The following is a 21,188-nucleotide window of genomic DNA, read 5'->3' on the forward strand; positions in this document are numbered from 1 at the left end:
TAATTTACATTCCGGCAGAATTATCAAGAAATAAACTACCCATAACTTTCAAAGAGTTATCACAGAGAAAAAAATTAGAAATGGAAATATAACCAGATATGATATTATGAAGGAATTATTTAAACAGACATGCATTCATTCAGTTGAAACTCATCCTTCGTGCACCTGCGTTGGATGTTGACTTATCCATACCTTTTAGTTTTGATTATTGTAACTCGACAGTACAGCTTTTCTTCAAATTTTACAGAAACCTCGTTTCAAATTTTGAAGAATAATAAAAGACAAACTTTTGAACAGTTTCTGCGAGGGCTTTCGTATTTCACAATCTTGTAAAATTATGAAAAGACCCTTCTTTGAATTTATTTTTCTCTTGACCTTGACTTACATTTGAGATTTTATATAATGGCATTCAATTAGATGTGATTTTCGTTCAATGGCACTCATTTACAATTTTTTTTCAATTACTCCCTCTCTGATCTGATCAGTGGTAAAATAACTGGTTTCAAATTTCCAACTTCTGGATTTGAATAAAACATTACAACGCCGTTTCAAAACCTTTGCTGAATTACATAATTTAACATGCATAAGTTTTTTCCCTGTTCGTCCGTCTGTCTGTTTGTCCGCAAAAACTTCCTAGGATCCCAACAATAATATTTTGACTCCTTGATCTTGAAAACTTTAACATTGGCTAAAACTTTTGAACAGTTGTACTATTTTTTTTTTTTTTTTTGGTTACTTCTTGTATTTGTGACGAGATCTTCTGCGTACTAACAATTTTGATGTAGTGTTTGTTGTTTAACGTCCCTCTCGAGAATTTTTCACTCATATGGAGACGCCACCACTTACTGGTGGAGAGCTGAAAATTACGTACTGTGTTCCCCCAAAACATTCGGTGCCCCAAAATAAAACCTGCTTCCATAGAGCGACATTTGCATCTGACTGATAGGAAAATCTCATATTTTTGAGAAATTATAGGCTATAAATAGTTTTTTTTAAAGTTAAATTGGGGAGCGGTTTAGTTTTTGAACCACGCCTCAGAAGACAGTGGTCATCAGTGCTCTCTGGGCCTAGACTTCTCCTATTTTAAGATTTAAAAAAGAGTGTTATTTATTATCAATGTATAATCGTGAGCAATTGTAGTTCATAGTTCACTGGCCCTTCAGAAAATAAAAATAAAAAAAATCCGCTTTTCTGCATGTGTTGTAAGAGCTATATAGCCCTTTTCTGCTTATTCTTTTCAAGCACAGACGAAAACAAGACGGAACTTTATTTGAAACTCAATATGTAAGCACTAACATTTGCTAAACATTTTCCCCCTGTCTCTTAAGCATGCACCAACGAAATCGAGAGCAACATTAAATATCAGAAGATCGTCGACCAGTTTTCCACTCTTAAATCACCGCGTGAGGGTCATTTTAAGTGTATGAATACATGAACTGTTATGACCGAGATACTCCCTATGGTTGAAAGATCGGTTCCTTCCCGTTCTTTATGTATATCTCTTCTCTCAGGTCATCTTTCCTCTCCTTCCCTGAAATTACCATTTACTATGGTAAATATAAAATAAATTATGAAGTAATTCAACACCTTAGTGATCAAGTATCAAGTCATTTTCCAGCACAATTCAGTTTTCCTACCAGTGAGCTGATTTGTAATATGAACACACTCATTCATTTCCTGTTTTAGTTCAGTTATTTTCCAATAGAGAACAACTCATCCTCTGTGTCAGTTAGTATGATTACCTAATGTACATGAATATAAAACATTCCTCTATTGTACACATTGACCGGTCAACAAGGGATGCTTATTCCTCTAAACCACCTGATTCAGCCTCTGGGATTTCTAGAAGTCTGTGTTTTATGCCCTCTTCATACATCTGTATTGTATAAACCAGCGGATTTTATTATGAGATTGATATCTGTTTGTTGTCTTCACCATTTCATTACAATGTATATCTGATACAAAAAGCCTAATCTAGATACAGAACATTCGGTTTTGGTTTTCTTTTTTTCTCAAGTTGAAGATGATGCTTTACTGATTTAAATACAAATATTTCTCAATTTTCCTAATAACTCCAAGAAAGATATTATCAGGAAAACATCAGTTTTTTTGCCCCCGTAAACGAAGTTTCTATATAGTTTTTGTCGTGTCCGTCTGTCTGTCTGTCTAGCTGTCTGTTTGTCTGCAAAAACTTTAACTTTGCCCATAACTTTTGATTTAGTGGAGCTATGACTTTCATATTTCACATGTGTATTCCTTGTGACAAGACCTTTCTTTGGGTACCACTAAATTTGACCTTCACCTTGGAGTTTGACCCATTTTTACACAAAAAAACTTTTATTCTTAGCTAACGTTAGGGTTTTATATTTATTTCTAATTTTTTTCTTGGATAACTCTTTGAAATCTTTTGATAATTCTGCCGGAATGTAAATTAGGCAGGTCGATAGGTCAGGTGCTAAGGACTTTCAGACTTCATATTTTTATTCTTTGTGGAAAGACTATTGAAATTGGCATGGAAGTTCGTGTAATTTAAGTCTATGTCTACCAACATTTTATTTCACTGAAAATTGACCTTGACCTTGGAGCATTTTCGTTACTATATGAAAAACTTTAACCAAATATATTTGGCCATAACTTCAGATCCCGTAAAGCAAAAAGGTGCAATTAAGGGCCATATTTTTTGCACTTTTGGGGAGAATTTTCATACTTCACATATATAATCCTTTGTGGAAAGACCTTTCATTGAGTACCAACAACTTTGACCTTGACCGCTTGAAAAAACTTTAACCTTGGCCATAACCAAGAATTTTGACTTCACATATGTAATCCTTGTGAGGAGTTTGACCTACCTGTTTGACCTACTTTTAAAATACAACATTGACCATAATTTTTAAGGGTTAGGACTAGGGCTTTCATACTCCATCTATCTAATCCTTGTGGCAAGACCTTTCATTTGAAATCAACACTTTTGACCTTCACGATTTCCGTACTTACAAAAAACTTTAACCTTAGCCATAACTTTTAATGGTAAGGGCTAGGGCTCTCATACACCATATATGTAAACCTTGTGAGAAGTCCTTTCATTGAATATCAACAACTTTGATGTTTGACCTACTTTTTACAAATTTAACCTTGGCAAATCTTAACTTTTGACCTCACATATGTAATCCTTGTGAGAAGTCCTTTAATTGGATATCAACAACTTTGACTTTGACCTTGATGTTTGACCTGCTTTTTACAAACTTTAACCTTGGCCATAACATTTGAACAGTAAGGGCTAGAGCTTCGTATTTCACATATGTAATCCTTGTGACAGACCTTTCACTGGATATCAACAACTTTGACCCTTCGATCTTGGAGTTTTACCTACTTTTTACAAATTCTAACCTTGGCCATAACTTTTGAACGGTAAGGGCCAGCAATTTCACACTTCCCATATGTAATCTTTGAGACAAGGCCTTTTTTTTAAAGAAACCAACAAACTTGTCCCTTTGACCTTGATCCCAGAGTTTGTCCTACTTTAAAAATGTTAACCTTGGTCATAACCTTTGAACAGTAGGTGCTAGGGTTTTATATTTCACATGTGTATTTCTTGTGAAAATGCCTTACTTTAGGTACCAACATATTTGATCTGCATTTGAGAAAGCTTAACCTTAGCTATGTTGCCATGTACGGGCATCTGTGTTTCACAAACACATCTTGTTTGTAACTGGTGTGATTATAGTTTGAGAAGCTCTCTACCAGAACAGTACAACAGTGTTTAAGATTGATGTACACGTTTATTAAGTGACAGTTATATTACAGAGTATGATATGAGAAACAATAAGAAGGTGTGGCCAGCCTTACAATACCCCCCTCTCCACAGACCTCGGTTTGCATAGAGCATGCAGCATCAAAATACAGGTATCAACACAAAGCACTAGGTAGTATACACTAACGGGAATACACAATGGGATACAGATCAAATACCATACATGCAAAATTTGTTAAAGCAATTGTCGTTTGTTTCACTAGCAATATTAGCACTAGAGTATCTTTTGCTATGTTAATTATTTATACTCGTATTTGAGTTTCCATACATTGTATACATTTCAATTGTGTAGCTTGCTCATGACAATTAACAGACTCAGGCAGTTGTGTTTCTTCTTGATATTTTTCTAAGTAGAAGAGGAACTGGCTGTATTCTTAATAATTGCTAACAAGAACAAAGCAGTCACAAATCTTGCATACATTTCTGAAGCATATACAGCAGTTGGAATTCTGGCAGAAATCCCCCAGAGAGAGAAAATCAAAATGTTTGCCTAACTTGTTATTAACTTCAGAAACATATAATCTAACATATGAATAATTTTGGTAAAAGGATTTTTCCTTGAACTGCAATACTATGATAATGGACTCAATTTGTCTATAATGCCTACTACAGATTGTAAAATCCACAACTACATTGTATATTAAGTATTATATTCCTTCAATTTTAGAAAATAATAACCAATTTCTTCTTTCTACTATTGTTTCTTTTGACATCCCTATATTTAAATGCACCAAAAATCATTGCATTAAAAACATCTCAAAATAAGCTTTCATAGACAAACAAGTCAAAGAGGAAAAGGCACCAAAATATAAACAGTAGAGTTCAGCATGTTAGCATTATCTGTGAATGCTTCACACGCTTACTTACACAGATATAAAAAAAGTATACAAAAATACTAATAAAGCAATTGTAAATACAAAGCTATAACTTAATTACCAGTTAAAATTCTGGCTAAATTCAAACTGAGACTAGTACAGTATAATGCATATCATAAGATATACAGGTCTGTTGGAACAGTTCATACTAATTAAAGAATAAAACATTGGCACAGGAGATGTTATAAGTCATGATTTTCACGCTTTTAGCTCTAGCTAATATCAAATACCAAATATGTAACAAGTTCAGTTAGTCTATCTTAATTAAAATCAATCACACGTTAATCTTTTCAGGTGGGATTTATCTGTTAGGCAAGACTACAGGAATTAAATTTCTCTCTAACTTTCAGCTGTAAATTATCATATCTGTTACATATATTCATAAAAAAAGCATATTTCCAAAACAAAAATTCTATCATTTTCATCGCAGTTCTCATCAAATAAAGGCCACAATATATTGCAGTGAGTGATCTACGTCTACGGAATATATGTCCAGGATTAATCATCCCAATCTTTCTTAATTTCGAATTTCCACTTCCACTCCAGAATGGGATTTTTATCGTCATCTGTAAACTTGCTTTCTACGGTGTATGACCCTCGTACCAGCATGCCAGATGGGGCCTCATCTTTAGGGGTCAGGTATTCGTGGGCCTTTTCACTAGGGCCATAGCTACCAACCATGAATTTCGATTTGTCAACTGTTAAAAAAGAAAGTACTTGTTTAAAAATTATGGAGAAAATAATTTTAAATAAATGGACATTAAATAATGTAATCCTAGCTCCTAAATAATTGCGTTCATATCACTGCACATCCTTCTACATATAAGATATGTTTACTTGAAAGTATTTCCCCTGTCCATTTTAATTCTTAAATTAGGAAACAAACCAATATAAATCCTACACATATATAATGACATAAGTAAGGTAATACTTTAATAGGATTGTATTATTTACAACTAATGCTAGCTGGACATAAATGTATTTAGTAAAATACAGGAACCTTCTTCTGTTACAGCATGGAATGATATACATTTTCAGTGTTATTTGCTATTCAATGCTATAGCTTTGCTTGCTGTAAGCAAAGCTAGAAATGTTTTGCTATTCAATGCTAGCTTTGCTTGCTGTACGCAAAGCTAGAAATGTTTTGCTATTCAATGCTAGCTTTGCTTGCTGTTAGCAATGCTAGAAATGTTTTGCTATTCAATGCTAGCTTTGCTTGCTGTTAGCAATGCTAGGAATATTTAATACCATGATTATATCCTCCTTGTTATGACCTGTAACTGTGCTTCTTTAAATTTATCAATTGCAAAGTGTAAATACCGGTAAACATAATTAATGCTGATCAATGCAGACTATGCTATGATGCTGATGACAGTTGTTGTGGCAGTTAATTTTTAAATATAACTAAGAAATATTATTATTTCTATCATCATAATAATGTAATAAATTTGTGCTTGTTTTGAAAAAAGAACTGACTTTGAGGTCTATCTTACAAGTATAAAATTTGTAAGGTAATCATAAGACCAAAACTATTTTAATACTGGACCTAGATATTTATTATCTATATTCTAGACATGCTGATGCTACCAATGCTGATTTTTTTGGCTGGCAGTGCTTAGCTTTTTGATGGTTAATTATGCTGCTAATTGTTTCTTTGTGAATCATATTGCTGATGCTGATTAAAGTACCAGAAAAAGGTCCCTCTATTGTTCTATACAACAGTAAATAATGCAGTATGGAATTGGATGTACAGATGAGTAGCCATAGAACATGTTAATTATGTATCAGTTGGATTCAGTCATGCAAATCTACTTAGCCTTAAAACTTAATCAGAAACATTGCTTTTTTCTCCATTTATATATTTCGGATTTCCATAAATCAAAACTAGTTTATCTTGAGCAGTTTTTGAATTTCTTTGTTATTTTTTAGGGCTATTCTAAAGAAACTGGTTACAAACATGACAGAGGGTCTTAATTTATGCTATATGTTACTACACCATAAAATAATTTACTACATCGTAAATGTGTGGCATTCCAAGATGAAATATTTGGCACATTCTATACTGTTATAAATATGTCATCTATTTTTTTGAAACATTCATCATTGCAGATAACAACTTTTATACCATAACAATAAATGATACATCTATTTGAGTATTTTCACAATAGCTTGTTAGTATAGGTAACATCAATGTTATTGGACAATATTAAATTACCAGCACCGAGAACATCTAAAAGAAAGTCAATAACCCTCGATTAAAAAGTCTCCTTAAAATTAAACCTACAAAACAATTGTACCATTGTTGTCAAATGGTAAAATCGCTGAGCACAGGTAAAAAGAAAACTTATCTACTGATATACACTTCCTTTTTCAGTTTATATTTAAATTACAACAGGAGTTAACATTGAAGTTCTTTCAATAAGTGAAATGTAGCTTCCTTATGAGCCCCACTTATTACTAATCATATGTGCATGAAATCTATTGTTACTTCAGCTCTAACCTTGAATTCCTTTCCTAGAGGTTTTTTGTTCATATCGTAGACCTGAGACAATTTCTCGCTGTACATAGAATGACACTTTCATTCTGTAAGTAGCTCCTTCTTTGATTGTAAACACTTGTTCCTTTAGTTTAGATAGATCTCCTGTAAAAATATTAAAATACCAATCAGAAACTATAATTTCAGTAAGATTTAAATTTCATATTAAAAGTACATTTCAAATTAAAGGTTCAAATACAAGGTACATTTTACCTCAATAATGAAGATCCTAAAGGTTCCTCACAAAATGATTTTTCAATTTTTATCAATAAAATTATTTCCTTAATGCATGCAATAATTATAAAACTTTCCATTTAACATGCACTTCTTGGTAACACAATGAATAACACAGCACAAACACCCACTTCCACTATCATTTACTGTGACCCCCCCCCCAAATAAGGCTACCAAATAATTCAGATGATATTAAGTCAAAATCTCAAGCCATACTCTTTTTTCATTTATCTTTACAATATTTTTGTCCAACATATCAAACACTGTATTTTTAATGTGAAAATTTTCACAGTTTCAATACAGTTTGTTCTAGTCTTAAGGAATGTGTAAAAATTTGAACACCATGCATATGGTTCAGAAAACTTGAAGGCCAGGCTGCATGGGGGAGGATCAAAAGAGGCACTTTGTGCATCATATTTTCTGTGATGTTTGTTAACAGAGTTCTATACAACATGAAGAACACTGACTATCACTTTTCCCATCATTGGTGAAGCAATGCCATTGTTTTTAATGTTTTAAACCATTCAATCACTTACCTATTTCTAGAGAAATGAATACAAATATTAACAATTAATTCAGGTCACATTTACAATACATACAGATAAAAAACTCATAAATGCTTAAGTAGTACATTTATATATAAATATGTATAGACTCTTCACTTCCCCTTTCTAATCTACTAAACAATGATACGATCTACCTAATACATGCACATTTGCTATGATAAATAATTCAAAGCAAATAATTGACATATTTGAAAATAAATGATTGTGCTCTACTTAAACTGTTTGCCGTACCTGTAAGGTCCAACTCTTTGTCTGATCGGCCCTCGACCACCAGGGACAATTTGGAAACTATAACATTACGGGGGTCCTCAGGAACTGTAAAAAATAAATGCCTTATATCAACACATATAGAACATATCTATAGTCTTACTTAATATGCCTCAATAAAAAATGTTTATCGTAATTCTTACTCAACTTTTAATCCAAATTCAAAAGATATTTTCAATATTGTCCTGGAAAATTGGAATTTAGTTATTTTGTTTCCCTTCACTTTTAGTATAAATACAAAAAATTGTAATTAACAATATGCATAGATTGATGAACTTTGAATTCATTAAATCAAGAAACTGTTTAATGTTTTTCAAAGAGCAACTTGCCAAGTCTTAAAACACAAGTGATCTGAGATACAGGATTTCTTACATGGAGGATTAACTTGTTTGGCAGCGCCCCCTAATAGAGATTCCTTATATTTGCGTAGACTTTCATCTTCCTGGTCCGCTTGGAGAATTTCCTGCACAGATTTTTGTGCTGGGGGTTTGTAGTTAGGGTCATCTTCATGGTCTCCCTCTACTTCGGGTTTCGTTTCTGCTTCTGCCATATTTTCTGCACAGAAAGATGAATTACATGTATTACAAATAATTTGTATTGATATGCTAGTTTAGTATTCCTCACAATGATTTTTTTTAAAAAAGGTTTAAAACTATGTCTCCTTATAAATTGGAGTTAATATTCCAGTGTTAAATGGTTTAATTTCATATAAACTTTTGACTGGGAGTTGTAATACAACAAGAATAAGGACCACTGACTCGTTTATTTTTCTCTGATACTGTATGTGTACAAAAATTGGTGTATTCAAAATTTAATCCTGATTTTGCACAGATCTGACACTACATAAATGTTTTGTGAGGTGCATGTTTTAACAGGCCAAGAATTGATAAAATGAAAAAAATATCTTCTTACTTTTGATCAATAATTTTTTTTTCACGAGAGGGCATTTTAATGAGGCGGGAGGAATTCTAAACAACCAATAATTTTATTTATTTTGTCAAAAGGAATCTTGCATCAAACTTAACTCCCAAGACTATAATGTAACCTATTAGAATGTTTTTCCTGCAGTAACTCTGGACCCACAATGCATTCCTTGTTCTAAATTCTAGGAAGAATAACAACAAAAGTTAAATGGAAATAAACTCACATTGATGTAATGGATATATTGCAGATAAATAGAAAATGAAACATTCTTCATTAAAATCAGCAACACTCAGGCTTTGTTTTGCTAATGAAACTTATATACTATGTCATTTGATGTCAGAGTTTAGAAGTGCAGTTTGAAGAGACACGTCTACATACAGTTTATAAACAGTACACTGAAAAGGATTCTGTGCTTGCCCTAAAGATGGCATCATTGATCAACATATTATTGTTATAGAATACTCATGGATAGGTTGTATCCATCACACACATGAATATAATATAAATCTTTAACTATGTCTATGAAAATCATGAACACTGAAACCTTATTGAATAATTCTGACCAGATAATTAATGCAAATTTGCAAAAAAAGGAATATCAGATTTAGGTTATGGTTGCACAAAGAAAAACATACAATGGGAGTTGAGTAAGTAAGTGAACAAGTCTACTGTATATATAGGTAAGGGTGTGATACAGTATCAGAAACAGGAAGCTATGGACAGATGTGTACACCTGCCCATCTCCCTCCCAGGAAAACACTACAAAAATCTGACATTTCTATTCCTTGCCATAGATGAATAAAAGATTATCTAAATATAATGTTTACAATTACAAAGGCGCATAAATGTGATAAAATTATAAATGTGTTTATACCCTGAATCCTTTTCAATGGTTAGCCTCCTCGCCCAATGAATACGCTTCCGGCTTTTACAGCGGCTCTTTTTCGTCATTCGCGGCAGTAAAAAATAGTTCTAGAAAATTTTTGTGAGTAGAATGAAATTAACCTCATATACATTAATACAAATATTGAAATACTTGGTAAAACAAAATTTTTAAGAAATTATTTATTTTGAGATTAATTCTTGATGGATTGCAGATACAAATTAATACGCATGACCTTTGACCCTGAAACATGCTGAATGTTGCATGTGATGTAATTTTGGGTAAGCAGAGTTGACAGTTATTAGTCATTAGAATATATCAAGCAAAAATTACATTCAGCATTATTATTTATCGTGCTTTGACAAGATATGAGTTAGAGAGCATCTTGGTGTTAATCACTTGTGAATACCAAACCCGACCTTATTTCTGCAGCCTCCTGACAATCATATTGGATGCTCCAAAGTTTAGTGCCTGCCTACTTTTTCACTTCATTATGTTCTTACTTACTGTATGCATTGATGTATTTGGAGCTAACAAACAGTACTAAAGTAATGTCATACAAATTAAGTGGTAACATTAATTAGTACATTTTTGCAATGACCATAAATGGCACGCAAGTGTATTAATTAAACGTTATATTATACAGACAGTAAAACCTCATTATCTCAAACTCAGTGGGACTGATGGAAAACTTGATTTCCAAGATATCAATTGTAAAATACCAAAAGAAAAAGTGGATTGGGCTTCCAAATCGCTTCAACATTTCGATGATTATATTCTGAGACGATACCAGCGTTTTAAAGATACTTTAGTTCAACTGTACAGTAGATAGCTGTTTGTACAAGATTTTACCTGTTTGATGATATCAAAATAAAGTCAACTTTTTAAATATGAGGTCTTTATTGCTTAGGTTTCCTCTGATTAAACATGTATATTCTACCGAGGATTTGTTCCCGGCACCTGCGACAGCTCTGTCGGAAATCTTTTTTCCGCTATGCCTCAACATCATCACACGATGTCCCTCATGTCTGCATCGTAGGGAGTGGCCCGGCAGGATTTTATACTACGCAGCAAATTCTAAAGGTATATAACATTTCTTTAGGTGTTTTAAAATTGATGCAGCTAAAAAAAAATTTCCAGCAAAAGTTTCTTGAAAACCCCTATACTGACCCTCCCCAGGGCTCGACATGCTGCTGAACTATGTAGAGTCAGCTTAGAAGTTAACAAGCTGTATCTAACAGGAAAAGATAAAATGTATAGCTGGAGAGAAGTTGAACCTGGGACCCCTACATCACTGGTCGGGTGGTGCAAGTGTTAACATATATTCACAGGCCAAACCATTAAAAAGCCCAGAAAACTGGAACAGAGATTGGAGAAATTTAGCATCAGTTATTGGTTTAACAGAAATATGATTTGGGATTATACCCGCGCCACTCATTAACTTACTTCATTTAAGGTTTAACCCTCTTGTAAAAATGTTTTGAGCATAAGGGGAATTGTGGGGGAGGGAGGGCATAGGTATCTAACATATTTGATACTCACTTGTTAGTAACATTTCAGTGTTTGGTATCCTGAAGTTATATTTTAAATGAGAAAGTTGAAAATTTCAGAGGGAGAGGAATGGTGTCATTTAACAACTCCCTCCTAGCTCCTCTCCTCCATTCCTAATTTGTCCCTGACTTCTATATGTACATGAACTCACTGATGGACAGTATTTAACATTAACATTATTCCAATTTAAGGGAAATCCAGCAGCTAGGGTGGACATACTGGAGAAATTGCCAGTTCCGTTTGGACTTGTGAGATTTGGGGTAGCTCCTGATCACCCAGAAGTCAAGGTTACTTTTTCAATCCTTTTTTTTTTACAGCTGTCTAAAGGCGAATAAGCTAATTAATATTTACATGTAGAGGTTTTTAGTAGTTGTTAGAATCCTTTAAATTTAGACTATTTTTATCAGATTCTATTAAATCCTGTGAGAAAAAGAAGAAGATGATGGACAGGAAAAGACAAATTATGGATCCAGTGCCTACATTTTTAATTCATACAGAGAGACCAATCTTTTGTAGAATGTTATCCACACTTTCACCACGACTGCCAGAAATCAGAGATGTACATTTATAGGAAATGTGGAGGTCGGTAAAGACATCTCAATAGAAGACCTGCAGAAGGCATACACTGCTGTAGTTCTGGTAAATTTATTACTGTGCTGAAGTTTACACTGCTAGGGTCCTTAGAAATCTGTTACTGTAGATTAAAAATTTCCACAACACCTTATTTTTGTGAGATAGTCATTGACCCTTGATAAGTGAGACAAAATTTTTACGAATTGTGTTAACTTTATTGCTCTATATAATTTTAAGGAATACTTTTAAACTTGAGAATTAAAATTTCGCAAGCACACTGTAATTACGGGAATATAAAGTTCTCGCAAATTTAAAGTGATTTACAGTATTTTGTCTACACAGCTGTAGTCCTTGTAAATGTGTAGCTTAACTTTTTAGCTTTTTCCATATGATACCCTGTATCAGCCTCGACACCAATACATGTATCAGACAGAGGGTTAAAGACTGAGGACTGATATTGGTCTATGACTTTTGACTAATACAGGTTGTGATATGGAAAAGAATGTCAGGATTGGTATATTAAAATTAAAAAGAAACTTGTCTTTATTTATGAATTGGGTCTTAAATGGTTAAATACGACTCTACATATAAGATTAGATGATTATTTGTAAACAATGGTATATAAATTTTAAAAAGCATTGGTAATGGTAAAAACTCTGTTTTACAGGCCTATGGTGCTGATGATGACAGAACACTTGCAATAAAGGGAGAGGTAAGGTCCAGAAGTTTTATATTAGCTTATGATACTAACATTTATTTCAAAGTCACTTATAGAATAATCTTAAAATTCCTGTCCTATGCATATCTTGTAATGGAGAGAATTAAAGAAATATATGTAACACATCTATTACATCTGATCTGAGGGTATGTATTCAGCATGATCCAAGGTCATTCCTGCAAGTTCAAGGTCACTGGGAAGTCCTGTCTATAACTCTCAAATTAAGGCTAATTAGAAGTTTATATTTGTCATTAAGAAAGTTGTGTTTTGATCTAACATAAGCCAAGTTCAAAGTCATTGGCTGATAAAATGTTAAAGTCATGTCTGATCTAATGGCTTTGTAATAGATTAACATAACATTAGAAGTTCATACTTCCCACAAATATTACTTATATATCATGACCTTGACCCAAAGTCATTCTTAAATACTCAAGGCCACTGGAAGAAAAATTATGAAAGAAATTTGTTGGAAATTGAAATAACACAGTACAAGCATCAGATGAGTAAAAGATGAGATCACCCATTGGTATACAATGATGATTTATGTGATTCTCATTTTACAGGATAATCCAAATGTGATCTCAGCCAGATCTTTCGTTGGTTGGTTCAATGGACTGCCACAAGACAAAGATGTATGTATATTGTATATCCTTGCTCAATGTTGATGTCTATTTATTGAATTTTAAAACTAGGAATCTATACATGGTCCTCTGTATTTTACAGCTGCCTGTAGATTTAGATGTGGAGAATGTGGTTATCCTAGGACAGGGAAATGTGGCTCTTGACGTGGCCCGGATTCTGCTGACACCAATCAGCATATTACAGGTACAACTTCTGAGTTGTCAGTGTTAAATCTTTCATAGTTCACTTGTATATTCTTTTTGGTAAGCTCTTTTTTGAGACCAAAATGTTATATGTCTTAACTTGGAATTTTACCAAATTTTAAAAACTTTGATAACCTTGGTCTTGACCTGTAATTCAGTTTTACAAACACATATAGTTTCTTTTATCCTTTGAAACTTGGAGCATCAGTAAAACTAGTTCTAACATAACTGAATTTTAAAATAAACTCCAAGGGGACATTAAGTTGACAGAATATGTTTTAATTTTCAGAAAACAGATATATCTCAGCATGCATTGGATGCTCTGTCACGAAGTCGAGTAAAAAAGGTGTACATTGTGGGCAGAAGAGGTCCCTTACAGGTTGCCTTTACAATCAAAGAGCTGAGAGAGATGACCAAGCTACCTGACTGTAGACCCGTCATTCATAAAGAGGACGTAGAAAATCTAGACCAGGTCATAAAAGGTAGATCACTATTTTAAATGGGTATAACAACATGCATAAAAGGGAATGCTTAGCTTTGCCAATTGAAGTCTGGCAGAGTTTACGCATGTGAAATGTGTCCGTAATCCGTCTATTTGTCCGTTTATCTGTTTATATTTTCTTTAAACTTAACAGTATATAACTGTCCAATTTTTTTGTAAATTTTTTTTTTCAGTTTTAAAAGAAGTTAAAAATATTCAACACCCTATCTTCAGTTCATTTTGACTTTTAATTTTGAAGATCTCCCCCGCCCTAGAAAGAGGCTGACAGAACTTCTGTATAAGATATGTATGGCGCCCTCTGACACAGACACTCGTATCTGGTCTCAGGCCTCCAGGGAGTGGGAGCTCAGGTTCAGACTCAGTCCTGTAGAAATAAACCAGAGGGAGGGGAAAGTCACAGGTGTCCAGTTCTGTGTCAACCAGCTCCAGGTGGGAAACTTTTAAATATATAATGAAATCACAAATTTTTTTTTTGGGGGGGGGAGACTTTTGTTGTATTCATGGTATAAAGAGAATTTTGAGACTCACAAATTTATGTTTCCCATGAATTCATCGTCTCAAGCCACGTTCCGGAGTCCGCATATATAGCTCTCTCCTACCCGTGGCTGCTTGATCACAAAAAGTGTTGTAATCTTGAATATTTACGCCTCTCTATTGTGACGTCATATTCAGTCAGTGGCAAGTTTTGTTTCCATCACAATTGAAATCAACAACTGACGTCAACAGTATACAAGAAATGTTTCCTTTAGGCCAGATAAAATTAATCTTTAGATTCTCATCCCCGCCCGCCCCTCTCAAAGTGTCCCGCCCCAGTGTTTTTTATTTTGATTTTTGGGTGTTAAAAGTATATTTTTATGTCTTTTTATTCAGTAAGAATTTGGATCAAAGTTTAAGAGTTATCTCCCGTTTGTATCAAAAGTCGCGTGTCGCTATTTATAGCAAAGAGCCATGTGAAGAATGGAGAAAAATCGGCAATAAAAGCAGTTTAGATATGAAAAGAAAAGATAATGTGTCAGCATAGAGAAGGCAGAGAAGAAAAAATAGCATAAACACTTCTTGATAAGCAAGTTTTTGAAGAGACTTTAAACTACTAGGTAAAAATTGTTGAGGGAAATGCACCTGGTCAAGGTTTAACGATCTCCACTGTATGTGATTTTGTATAAAAGAAATATATAAATAATACATCATTGGCAGAATTTAGAGAATAATAGTGTTAAGAATATGTTAAATATCAAAACTGTTTAAGCCTATTTCAGTAGAATATTTTATAGATTTTGCAATTATGACCTACTTCAATGTCAAACATGTAAAGGCCCAAGAACAATCGGATTTTTGAGAAAGGTGGAAATATGTGATATTTTACCCAAATTTTTAAACAGAAGGATTTGTTGGTGAAACTAAAAAGTATTTGGGGGAGAGGCCTATGAGAAGTCATACAAATCTATTCATATAGGCATTAACATAAGGAAAATTTGTGTAAGAAAAATCCATGTTTTCTTGATAGTTTCAATTATATAATAAAATCAATTTTTTAGCAAATTAGGATGAGAATCTAAAGATTAATTTTATCTGGCCTTACTGCGATTGGATATTGAAAAGTTGCGATAAAGTTCATCATCCGACTATGCTTTACTCGCATTGGTCAATATTTTAATGAGAGAATTTTGAGTTTAACCACAAATTTATGCCGTGGTTTGCGACGATGCATGAATTGTGAAACTGCAAATATATGTCATCTCAAGACTTCATCAAAACCAGAAAAATAAAATCCTTTTTCCTTAAGTCACAAAAAATTAAATTAAGTGTGAGTTTATTTTGGTCTAATATTGTTTTTTTTTTTATTATTGTTTTAGGGAGATGATCTGATCAACAAGAAAGCTGTGGCCACATCAGCAACAGAACACATTGACTGTGGACTAGTAAGGATTTCTCTACAGAAATGACAAGAAATGAATTATTAGAATCTATCAGAAAAATGACAGGTGTTTTGTATTGAAAATGTTAATCCTCTAACTCTGATTCCAGGTTTTCAGAAGTATAGGATATAAAAGTGTTCCTATAGATCCAAGTTTACCTTTTGATACAAATAAAGGGATTATCCCTAATAAAAAAGGAAGAGTCAAAGATAAGCCAGGCAAGTAATTCTAATGGTGCATGTGTATCAGGCAAGTAATTTTTAATGTACCCGGTAAATTACTAATTCGAAAGATAACCCTTGCAAGCTATTCTATTACATGTATTTAAACTTGTTATGGTAAGTCTTAAGTTACACTTTAAAATTCATTGGATTCTGATTCTCAAGAAACTTTAAACTTTTAATAAATATTTTAAAAGTGTTTCAATGTACTTTTATAAAGTTACCACTAACCAAATGGTCCGTTGGTCTATAACTTGAGTGCTTTAGGTCTGTACTGTAGTTGATGGGACAACATGGGATAAATCTTACTCATCCTTATCTTGATTGCTTTAGGTCTGTACTGTAGTGGATGGGTCAGCACAGGACCGGTAGGAGTTATCCTCAACACCATGACAGGGGGATTCGAAACAGGAAAGATAATTCTCAAAGATCTGGAGGATGGTGTCATCACTTCTGAGGGAAAACAAGGCAATAAAATGATCAAGGAAATCCTAGAATCTAAAGGTAGCTGTGGGCTTATGTTTTTGTCTTTATTTTTTTAATAAACAATGCATCAAAATGTAAAAATATCCAGGTCTATGATGTATATGCATGATAAGTATTGGAGGACTGGTATATACTAGAAATTGGTTTTAAAAAAAAACATCTTATAATAATGCAGGTAAACAGATGGTGACATTCTTGGACTGGGACAAGATTGACGAGGAAGAGATGAAGAGGGGAAGTGTCCTAGGAAAACCAAGAGAAAAGATTACAGACATCTCAGAAATGCTGACAGTGGCCAAGTCCTAAATAAAAACAATGACTATCTTATTCTGGGTGGGGGTGGTTGGTATTTATGCTGAGAGTAGCCAAATCCTATCAAGAAAAACAATGACTGTCTTACACGGGAGGGGTGTGTGTTTATTTATTAGATATCATGCAGCATCAAGATGCAGATGCCCTTTAACAATCCCCATGGCACATCTCAAAATGTTACACAGATCTGACCAAATAATTAAAGGAGATGGGTGAACAAGGTGTGCAGAATGCCTATAGCTTCAAATATATAAGAATCATTGTGAATTTAGTATTTAGAGTTATGTTCTTGTCAGTAATATTTATGACCATATGATAAAAAAAAATTTCCTGAGGATTTTTTTTTTCCAAAAAGTTATTCTGTAATTTAAAACATCTGGTATTGGTGGGGTTAATAACCTTAGCAACAAAAATTGAGACTAACACACTATCAACAATGCTATGGAGCTCATGATGAATGGTGGCATATGATTCATCCTTTTGATATGACCCTGGATGAAATGGATTTCAAGTATTTCTGTGAAAGATGTCAATGTTGTGTCATAAAAGTGTAATTTTAAGGTATAGTGGGTCTTTGCACCACTTTCAAAAATGTGGATGGAAGACCCACTTATAATGAGAAATAGGGTTATAGTTACTATTAGTGTGAGAAGATCCTTGTTTTCCTTTTTAGTGTACAGTGTATGTATACTATTTCTAGGCAAATAATTTCAACCTATATGAGCTAATTTTTGAAATTTGAGGAGATTTTACACATGGTATACTTTAATTTCAATATAATTTAAAAAAAATTATAATAGGGATTTAATTTTTCACCTTCTTGTTTGTCAAACTTGGCTTGCCTTGTTCACCCATCTTCTTAATTAATAGTACCTGTAACTGCATGTAATCTTTAAGAAACTGAAGGATAATGTTATAGTTATTGATTTTTAACTGTTTTATCTCTTTGAACATGGGCATTTAAAGATTTGAATCATACAATGTATGTATGCTAAGTGCAGAATGTGTAAAAATAAATAAAATTATGCATATATTTATTAAGATATTTATATTTTTATTTAGATTTTTAGCTCTACTGGTTAATCTAAAAGATCATAATAGCTTATGCAATAGGCAGGTGTCCTTCATCCCTCTGTCTAGCGGTCTGTTGGTGTTCAACAATCCAACTTTTTTCAATGCCAACTTCTTTCAGTACCCATTTTTTTGCATACAGCACATTCCCGGGATATCACTTTACTGTGGGAAAAAAGTGCCCCTCCCCCCCAGCCCCCTGTTGCTACGTGCTTGGTTTGGGGGACCAGGCCCCAGGATCATGAAACAGACCTGTAGATAAACATTTTCAATCACCTGTAAAATATTAATACCCCCCGCTTGAAAAGTGGGAAAAAGTCCCTGGCCACCTGTTGCTAAGTGCCTGGTTTGGGGGACCAGGCTTAATTACAGGATTGTGCACCTCCTATTTTAACAGATATAGATTTTAAAGCAAAACATGGACACTGCCATTATATTCATATGGGAGGTGGGGGTATCATTTAGTGAGCTCATTGCTCACAGTACCTCTAGTTAATTATTGAAATAATCTCTAAATTTGCAGATTGAGAAAATTGTAGAGAATTTTTTTGTTTAGTTGTATGACTTCTGTAGCATTTTAATAAAACATTAAGATTTTGACTTAAAGTTAGATGTTTCATGATGCCAGCGCCTGATTATCTAACAATCTTTTGAAATTCCCATGGGTACCAACTGCACCCTGTTATTAGCAGACCTATTTTTGTATAAATATAAAACAGAATTTATTCAAAAATACGTCCTTGAGAAAAAAAATTTTGAGTTAATAACTCAAAATTTAGATATATCAAGGACGTATTTCAATTAGCAATGATTATTTTCATTCAAGAAATATAAAAATGTTTATGGAGGTAAGGAACCGTATTCAAACTCAAATGTCCGCTTAATAATACAAAATTTGAGGAGAGCAACACGGACCTCCAAAATATCAGAGGTGGGATCAGGTGCCATGGATGAGTGAGCATCTTCTGCCGACCAATCACACAAATTGGATATTTTACTTGAAAATGACTTTGGTGGTAATCTAACAACCAAGCTTTGTGATAAATTTAAAATTTCAATCATCAGCTTCCCTAATTTATGCAGCAATATACCTTCATCACCATCATCATCATCATCATCATGCATGCGGAGTTTACATATCTCAGTTGATTCGATACACAAGAGCATGCTCTACGTATGAATAATTTGATAAATCTCTAAGGCGATGTAAGTTATTGACAAACAAGTTCATGAAACAAGAATATCAGCAGTCTCGTTAAAGCTATCATTTCGTAAATTCCATGGTTGATACAATGACCTTGTCAGCAAATACAATTTATCATTGGAGTCAAAATGCTGACTGACATTTTTCATACTAGTTGTTAGTCTATTATTTATATACTGAATTCACGACGGGTTTTCCCATTGTTTCCCGATCATGATAGGAGCACACGGCGGGTGTGACCGGTCGTCAGGATGCTCACTCCTACATGACACCTGATGTCCTTTTTTGCTCTGCTCATAATATTTTCATGGAATGTGGAAATAGTCACGGGGGGGGGGGCAGTGGGGGTCTAGTCTGTCCCCCCCCCCCCCACTTTCACGCTTTGGGGTACCCAGTCTGTCTGTCCCCCCCCCCACCCACTTATTAATGTAGAACAAAATCACAGCTATGTTGAAATAATATTAAACCTTATTTTATGGCAATTTTTTTTTTATTTTCAACAACCGAGTAAGCATTTCTCTGGAAGTAATAGTTGTATAATATAGTAATGTAATAAAGCAATTAAATCTGTCAAGACCTCTTGTGTTCTCCAGTTTGTGATAGGGAGTGCGGATCATAAATTTAAGTTTAGACATTTTTGTTTCACTCAGCATCTGTTATCTAAAAAAATTAAATGAGAATCACTAGCTACCCCTTGTGTTGACATCTGAAAGTCATTATTTATTTGCTGTATCCCATTTCTTGTATAACACATAGTCACAAAGTAAGTTTTGTCAAACCTCCGGGTTTTTAATTATTTAATTTTGCTGATTCATTAGCACTCTTTTAATTTACATATATTGTACTATAGAATTCTAGTCAATCCAAATCTCATCAAAATGAGTAATTTCTACAAGATATAGCTGCAGTATTGGAGATTCTGATTTCGGTATACCTGTGATGAATGTCAATCAACTTTAAAAACACTATTTGAAATCCTCTCATTCAGCTTAGACAGGGGTTTGATATCACTTTGGCTAGCTGATTTAAGGGGGCGTGAGGGACGCACACCCTTAAAATTTTTTAAAGTAATTGATATGATTAATATTATTAATGCCATACTTTTAATCAATGCCACTATTTTTGTTTCTGATTTTACTATTCAATTACACGAAATTTAGGAGCTTCCAGGGGCTTCGCCCCCTAGGCCCCACCATTCAAAGTGTGATATGACTAATATTATTTCATGCCATACATATCCAGTGTATTCGCCAATGGATATTACATGTTGTACATCTTAATATTTCTTTATATAACACGCATGGCCTTAAGGCTTTGGAATTGGGGGTTGGAGAGTTTGCAATATATAGAGTACTACATAAAACATAGGTATATATGCTGGTGCCCCCACGTTAAAACCGTCTGATGACTTTTTTTTTCTTTTTTTTGCTTGTCAAAGAATTTCTGGAGTTGAGCCCCCCCCCCCCCACTTTTAAGTTTCTGACTACGCCTCTGATTTTGTATTGTTTTGTGGACCTTTATGTCGAATACTGTTCGTTAGTATTTCACTAATGAAAATATGACATCAGTTTAGGGTTGGTATTGAAATTAGAATAGTTGCAGATTTTAATTTATAGGACGATTCAACTATTATTAACCACATTGATCTTTTGCTAAGTTATGTATGCATGGCTTGCTAAATTCACAAAAATGTGCTAAACATACTTGTAGTGTT

General features: G+C 33.7%; 2 protein-coding genes across 6 annotated transcripts; one reads left to right on the forward strand and one right to left on the reverse strand.

Annotated features, from left to right (window-relative positions):
- Positions 1-3,759: 3,759 nt before the first annotated feature.
- Positions 3,760-10,179, reverse strand: LOC134277097 (rho GDP-dissociation inhibitor 1-like). Its single transcript, XM_062759381.1, is given in 6 exon segments — positions 3,760-5,384; positions 7,187-7,327; positions 8,254-8,337; positions 8,662-8,844; positions 10,088-10,107; positions 10,109-10,179. Coding segments are annotated over 6 exon segments (684 nt in total). The 5' UTR covers positions 10,165-10,179; the 3' UTR covers positions 3,760-5,184.
- A 130-nt stretch (positions 10,180-10,309) lies between these two features.
- LOC134277095 (NADPH:adrenodoxin oxidoreductase, mitochondrial-like) lies at positions 10,310-18,202 on the forward strand. 5 transcript variants are annotated; one of them, XM_062759376.1, is made up of 13 exons: positions 10,314-10,377; positions 11,007-11,179; positions 11,839-11,934; positions 12,164-12,286; positions 12,888-12,932; positions 13,502-13,570; positions 13,662-13,763; positions 14,052-14,244; positions 14,503-14,693; positions 16,118-16,183; positions 16,290-16,398; positions 16,735-16,905; positions 17,063-18,201. In XM_062759376.1, exons 2-13 carry the CDS (start codon positions 11,024-11,026, stop codon positions 17,191-17,193), a joined length of 1,452 nt encoding a protein of 483 aa, XP_062615360.1. In that variant the 5' UTR covers positions 10,314-10,377; positions 11,007-11,023; the 3' UTR covers positions 17,194-18,201. The 5 variants fall into 5 exon arrangements, with proteins under 5 accessions (XP_062615363.1, XP_062615360.1, XP_062615361.1 ...); XM_062759377.1 differs by lacking the exon at positions 10,314-10,377 and adding an exon at positions 10,460-10,644 and having other exon boundaries at positions 17,063-18,202; XM_062759378.1 differs by lacking the exon at positions 10,314-10,377 and adding an exon at positions 10,645-10,666 and having other exon boundaries at positions 17,063-18,202.
- Positions 18,203-21,188: the final 2,986 nt, after the last annotated feature.

This window comes from Saccostrea cucullata, unplaced genomic scaffold (assembly GCF_032062105.1).
Source record: "Saccostrea cucullata isolate Sc308-1 unplaced genomic scaffold, CSIRO_AGI_Scuc_v1 ctg564, whole genome shotgun sequence".
In the NCBI taxonomy this organism is placed as follows: domain Eukaryota; kingdom Metazoa; phylum Mollusca; class Bivalvia; order Ostreida; family Ostreidae; genus Saccostrea; species Saccostrea cuccullata.

Bases quoted from the DNA above. Each gene is read 5' to 3' on its own strand.
- LOC134277095 (XM_062759376.1), top strand. From the start codon at position 11,024: ATGTATATTCTACCGAGGATTTGTTCCCGGCACCTGCGACAGCTCTGT. The intron at 11,935-12,163 runs GTTACTTTTTCA...AATCTTTTGTAG, and splicing joins CTGATCACCCAGAAGTCAAG to AATGTTATCCACACTTTCAC. The intron at 16,906-17,062 runs GTAGCTGTGGGC...ATAATAATGCAG, and splicing joins GGAAATCCTAGAATCTAAAG to GTAAACAGATGGTGACATTC.